This window comes from Elaeis guineensis, chromosome 6, assembly GCF_000442705.2.
Source record: "Elaeis guineensis isolate ETL-2024a chromosome 6, EG11, whole genome shotgun sequence".
NCBI classification, from domain to species: Eukaryota; Viridiplantae; Streptophyta; class Magnoliopsida; order Arecales; family Arecaceae; genus Elaeis; species Elaeis guineensis.
Window position 1 is genome coordinate 167211 of NC_025998.2, and position 6490 is coordinate 173700.

Consider the following 6490-nt stretch of genomic DNA (forward strand, 5'->3'; position numbering starts at 1 on the left):
ACATAGGATGCAAATAAGTGGTCGTATGCTACTTAACGATGAGAATTTTAAAATAATTGATGCTGAAAATATTGATTCAAAGAATGATTTTCGCTCATTGTTATTCTTAATTACTCATTATACACTAACAAAAATTTTTTTGAAAAAATAAATAAGGAAAAAAAAGATTATCTTATATCACTACATAAAGAATTCATCTTTTTCTATCCGATCACTTATGATATACCAACTTTTTTTTTGAAAAAAAATAAATAAAGAAAAAAAATAAAGTTATTATCAGTTGCTAGATAAGACTTGCACTAGGCTAAGTTTCACCTTTCTGAAATATCATGTGGATACATGAGGATAGTGAACTTTTGACGGTTTGCTGTTAAGCAATTGAGTTAGAGTTTTATCTTTTTTGTAGATTAAAGTAGATGAGATGATTTTATTATTAATACGATATGAAGATAAGAGATGTGTATCGGATGCAAATAAATAATTGTCCTCTGCTTAATGATGAGGATTCCGAAAAACTGATGCTGAAAATATTTACTTCTTACTATCATGTTATTTAAATAATCTAACTTTATATTTTCATTTAGAATATTTGATATCATCTATGATGTCTTTTATATTATATTTGATTTTTAATTTAGATAAATATTATTTTCAGAAATAATTATATGCCGTGCATCGCACGGGTTTTAAGCTAGTTTAATATCTATAATGTTATTTTTTATTTAAAATTTTGAATGACAAAATATCTCTCCTCTTTGAAAAAAATTATGACATCATGTGGCATATCATGACATCCTACATCAAATTATGACTTTCTACAAGCAGGATGTCATAATATAATCCAAAAAATTATGACATCCTGACATATTATAACATCCTGCATCAAATTATGACTTCACTATAAGAAAACTGAAATCTACCCATATAAAAAATATATGGATAAAAGCCTAAAAAACTTAAGAATACGCCTATACCCACATTGATACACACGTTATTTTTTTCATGTGTGTATCCCCTACTTTATCCACGTGACATCTAACATAGGTCAGAATATATACGTGGATATAGACCTAATATACATCCTCCTTTATTAAATGGGATAACTAAATAATACGAATCAGAATTCATGGAAGTTAACAAAGCATGGGTATAAATAGATCTTTACTATCAATAATAACACATAGATATATAATCAATTTTTAGACGTTACTATCCCATCCAATTTCAAAACATGGATTATCTATAATAATAAATAAAAACAGAAATGATGTATTGATAACTTATTTAAGCATCATATATTACTGAATAATATATAAAGACTAGTAGCTTCAAAGAGATGAAACAACTGCAAATAAGATAATCTTCACAATTGTATTAAAGAGAACTGAATATACATAGTGATAGTCTCAAAAAAATTATTCTAACAATCTTTTTTGTTTCATCAAAATCCAAAGAACAAGATCATACATTATCAGATTTTTGAATATAAAAGAAAGTAAATACTAGAATTCAAAACATGAAATAAACAAGTTTCAGTTGATCTCCTGCACTTTATACATAAGTTTTAAGCTCACTTTTGCTACAAAAAAAAAAAAAAAAGTAAACTTGAATCGATGACACCAAAAAGTTAACTTCGCAAAATTTGAGTTCATCAATTTATGAAGCCATCAGCAAGATAATTTCTATCTTTCTTTGACACCATCCATCATATCCCCAGCCTGAATCTGCAATAGTCACAACTCCATAACTGACAGGTAAATTTAACATCTCAGAATCTTAGATTGATCAGATGCAAACCAATATCTAGTCATGTTAAAACACAAACAAATTCAAATAACTTCATATTACTGAAGATTTATGTTTCTAAACCTTTTGTTTCCAAAGTGAATCACTAAATATTATTAACATGCATCCATTAAATACTTTCATTGATTCATAAACTGTACATAACCTAACAGTTTGATGGTAATCCCTGAGGTGCCCCCAACTACTCCAAAACACTTGCTCTCATAAGAGGCCTCATCCTCAACCAATCATTGTAAGCAACAGCCTTCAACTCAAGGAAGGGAAACATAGAGCTAGATCACAGCCATACATACTCCTGTCGCAATGTGCAGGAACAACTTGGACCATAAAGCAGGTCGTGGTCGATTCACACTGAAAGAACACAAAACCATCATCATAAACTCTTCTGGCTAATTGTTGGAAATTTTCAATCTACTCTTCACAGAATTTGTGGTTAGTTGCCTACAAGATATCATCCGATGTTTATTTCAGCAACCTGTATACGTGGCATGAATTCCATGCATTCTCTTTGCATCCAAATTAACTTCTAGTTTAATGACTAGGAATATTAGTCTCTAAATTTAATTTCCAGATCATTAAATTCGTTATCATATTGGAATCAGTTCCACATCATTATAGAATCTAGGATTTCATTAAAAGTGTGTGACATTGCATATTAAGTTCCCAAGGGTTGTCCTGCATCAACATCCCCCTTTTTTTTATTTTTTTTAGTAAAGTAAAATCCCTTTCCATTCTTCACGTTGTTATCCTTAAAGACAAATGTTTTCTGCGTCGTGGATTTCATTAAACCCAGCATGGCAGCATGCTTTAACAAGCAAACACATATCAAGCCCTCATTTCGTGGACAGGCTTAAAGGCACGGGAATTTGTCAGAGATGGCAACATCTTTAAGAATATGTTACAAGGGCTGACAAACCAACATGACCTGAATGTCTCTTTTTTCCAAAAAAGAGAACAACTACTGTAAGGGAGAAAAACCTGTGACAAAGGCTAAAAAAGACGTCATTCAGACTCTAAAACATGGTTTGTTGTACTAAACCATTCTGCCTGGTATGATGGTGTACAATATCGTACCCGTAGGGTACTAAGACTCAGTACAACACCCATACCAAGTGTTGGTACCAAAGTATGCATCATGCTGACACTTGGGACAGGGTGTACCTGTCAGATACTATACAGACCTGATACCAAGACCGCCAATCATGCTCTAAACAAAGACAGATTCTGAGAACAAACAAAAAGACAAAGGAACATCATACAAATTGTTACAAATATTACCATGTTGAATTTAATTAACAAGCTGCTTGAAAAAAAAAAGACCAACAAAATCATGAAATTTGTAAATGTGTGAATATCAGTACTTATAGAAACATCTGTTATGATGTGTGCATGCTTCCTGCAATTATGAGCAAGTGCATATATTAGAATCACACCGTGTTATTACCTCATACCTTACTGTAGTCTGTGCTCGATTTCAGTTTAATTATCACATTAAAAAAAAAAAAAGCAACATTCATAATAAACACACTAACATCCTACAGAGGTATAATATTTGCAATTACCGTACAGAATTCATACCAGATACCAAAGATATAAAATAGTAGGCATATAACATCCCTACAAGGATATTGAATTAAAGCCTGCATTCCACCGTTCTTCTCAAAAATTGCAATTTTCTGCATAGTACCAAATGTCGAGAGCACCTAAAAATGAATTGCCAATTTTATTTTTCAGGTGCATATCAATGCAGAACTGAAAATCAGATTATGAAAAATATTAAACATCACACCTTATGAAGAACATCAACTGTCACAGCATATTGCAGATTCTCTATAGAAGCTAAAAGTACATTACTCTCAGGCTCCTTTTTCTTTCCATCCAGACCCAACGTAGGCTGTAAATAACTTCTCATTGGTACATCACATAAAAAAAAAAAAAAAAAAGGGAAATGTAAAGACTCATGAAAATTCTAATGCATACAAGTCATCTGTAAAGTTCCCTCAATTGCTGACGGGTTTACAGGAAGATAAGAGTTTGTGTAATCCCTGCAAAATCAGCCAAAAAGTAAGGACCATCTAAATGAATTAACACTTTGAATGATGGTGCTAGTTTTAAACAAAATCAATCTCCATGCAAATGCAGAAAATAAGACATCTGAGAAAAGGTAAACGCCAGTATAGAATGAAAACAGGGGATATGAAGTGATAAAGTGCATTACAACCAAATATAATCACCACATGCGACCCAAAATAGTAATGAACCTATATCTTAATATAGCTTTTGCATAGGTGGTTCGTTAAATCTTTACTTTTCTATTTGTTCCCCTAGAGGGCCATTGCATCAGTCAATGTGAGATTATTCAAATATTATCACATCCCCCGTCTCTAAAATCTTCCATATTTTTCTTCTTGGTCCTTTAACACAAAAACCCAAACCCTTATGCATTACCAGAGTCTCCTCCAGAATCTAAAAGCACAAAACATCACAACCATTATCATCATTTGAAACTCCAGAGGCATTACTTATGTGAAAGAAAGAAAAATATAACCGGTCATAGATGCATTCAACTTGCCAAATGTGAGACTTCCATCAGTAACATGACTTCCCATGCTTTAAGTGAAATCTATTTTTGCTTCATACCCATTTGTTCCTTCAGTTTTTCACCAAGAAACATGTTTAAAGACAATAACGGAGGCAAGAAGGCTTTAGCATTTAGAGATCCTTGGAAAACCTATATAAATGAACATATCTTGATGTATCCAAACAGGTCACCCAAATTGTTTATGCCTCTCCAAGTAGTTTCTTAGCTCTTGCACTAGGCAAGTGATCAGTCATACATAATAATGCACAGGCAACCTAAGGTCCCTAACAAAAATGCACTTGTTTACCAACACAACCAGATCCAAAAGCTGTGAACAAAACAAAAGCCAGACCATGCACTAGCAAACAAAAACCAGATTCAACACATAGAGTCAGATTTCAATTAAGAACGATGATTGAAATGGAGCCAGCTATGTTAAACTAGATCCTAGCAGGGAAGCACTAGCAAACATATAAGTTTTTACCCTATAATGTTTCAAATTTCTAGTTCATGATCATGCCTATAAACATACATGCTTATGAATGAATTTTCACATAAACATATTTCTCCCTTGTGTACCTAAAAAAAAGACCATACATACCTCAGTCAAAACCCTTGAATTTAACAGCATGCTTAAGAAATTGAAAAATAAATGAAATGGTAACGTACGTAATGAATAAAACCTTAAACCTAGTAATGTATAAATGATCTATTTATGGTCATCAGACAAAACAATAAGCACAATGTCATGCATCTCGTCATATTTGTCTTTGCTACCATTATGCCTATCACAGATAAGGCAATTATCGAGCTTCTCCATTCATATCATATAATAGATCTCATCTTCATACACCATGAGATGGTAAGGAAGACACAAACTAACAACAGCACTATGTGGTTGCCAAGCCCCAGCTGTTAATAAACAGCTTGGTTTGTCTGCAACCCTGCAGAAAAGTAATATTGGCAGCTTGGCAAGCAACAAGGGTTTTTACCTCTCCCTCTGCCAATAAATACAAGACGAATTATCCATCCTCAGGAAAAATGCTGAATCCTGATTTTTTTGTTTATCTGATCCATTCCATTGGTCTTACCGATTCTATGTCATCAAAAGGTACAGAGATAAAAAGTACAGCCACCATGCCACATCCCTGATACCCCGATACAATCGGAGACAACAGATAAAATGTAAAACCTAATACGAATTCATGAGACGAGTCTGACTGAATCCTTGCAGGGATAGATTAAAAAAAAGAAAGAAAGAAAGAAAAGGTGTTTCCTTTTTCTGCGAGAAAATACTCACAAACTCAACAAAGGCCTGGTTGCGATTGGCGCCGACGTTGCATTTGGTGTTGACGATCTTATCGAAGGGCTTGCACAGCTCGACAAGCTCCTCCTCCGTGCACTCCCACGGCAGGTTGCGGAGGTGGAGCCCCTTCGACGGCGTCTGCGTGTACCGGAACTGCGGCTGCCCCGAGGTCGAAGCCATCTCCGTACTAGCTTACGATACCTAGATCACCTTCCGCGGCGTCGAAGGTCGAAGGAGGACGCGAGAGATAAAGACGCAAGCTGTAGGGTTAGGGGAAAAAAATTTCCGAAACCCTACCTCCTCCTCGAACCGGGATGGAAAAGGCGAGCCAAGGGCGGGACGAGAAGAATTCTTACACTCTTTCGATGGATTTCTAAGGTTAGATTTTCGGATGGAGAAGAATTTTGGCCGCCTCGGGGAGGATTGTTATCCGACGAGGAGATACAGCGGCTTGCGATGTTTCTGGGGTTTTCAATAACTAGTTTCGAGATAGAGAGAGAGAGGGATGCACTGGGAGCTGGCGGTGAGGGGGTTGAGCCCCAGAAACACACCCCACCCCCCTGCTGCCTTTAGTTTAGAGAGAGAGGGGAGGGGAAGAGAGAGGGAGTCGTGATTTTCATCCCCACTCAGTTTAGAGAGAGAGAGATATTATAGATATGGTGCTCACCATCTTTGACGACCGCCGCCTCCGCCACTGCTCACGTCAGGCTCAGGGTCTTCATCAACAGAAAAAATAAGGTTAGAACACGTCGATTTGGAAAAAATAGAGAGAGAGAATAGAGAAGGAGCGGGGAGCA

General features: G+C 35.3%; 2 protein-coding genes across 7 annotated transcripts in view; both read right to left on the reverse strand.

Moving 5' to 3' along the window:
* Window positions 1-676, reverse strand: part of LOC140858615 (proteinaceous RNase P 1, chloroplastic/mitochondrial-like) — a 7719-nt gene extending 7043 nt beyond the window's left edge. Inside the window, 1 exon segment of the mRNA XM_073259856.1 lies at window positions 670-676. Coding sequence (XP_073115957.1) covers window positions 670-676 — 7 coding nt within the window.
* Window positions 677-1423: 747 nt separating this feature from the next.
* LOC105047781 (polypyrimidine tract-binding protein homolog 2) lies at window positions 1424-6490 on the reverse strand. 6 transcript variants are annotated; one of them, XR_012141944.1, is made up of 5 exons: window positions 5688-6490; window positions 3787-3851; window positions 3596-3700; window positions 3385-3509; window positions 1424-1724 (listed from the first exon to the last, which is right to left on the reverse strand). XR_012141944.1 is itself a non-coding variant. In XM_073258781.1 (4 exons), the coding sequence occupies exons 1-2, from the start codon at window positions 5871-5873 to the stop codon at window positions 3807-3809; spliced, it is 231 nt and encodes a 76-aa protein (XP_073114882.1). In that variant the 5' UTR covers window positions 5874-6487; the 3' UTR covers window positions 1440-1724; window positions 3596-3700; window positions 3787-3806. The 6 variants fall into 6 exon arrangements, 4 of the variants coding, with proteins under 4 accessions (XP_073114882.1, XP_073114881.1, XP_073114879.1 ...); XR_012141943.1 differs by lacking the exon at window positions 1424-1724 and adding an exon at window positions 1899-2157; XM_073258781.1 differs by lacking the exon at window positions 3385-3509 and having other exon boundaries at window positions 1440-1724; window positions 5688-6487.

Excerpts from the sequence above, each read along its gene's own strand:
- LOC105047781 (XM_073258781.1), bottom strand. The coding sequence starts at position 5,873 with ATGGCTTCGACCTCGGGGCAGCCGCAGTTCCGGTACACGCAGACGCCG. Across the intron at positions 3,852-5,687 it reads ACCAGGCCTTTGTTGAGTTT|GGATTACACAAACTCTTATC; the intron begins GTGAGTATTTTC and ends CTGATTTTGCAG.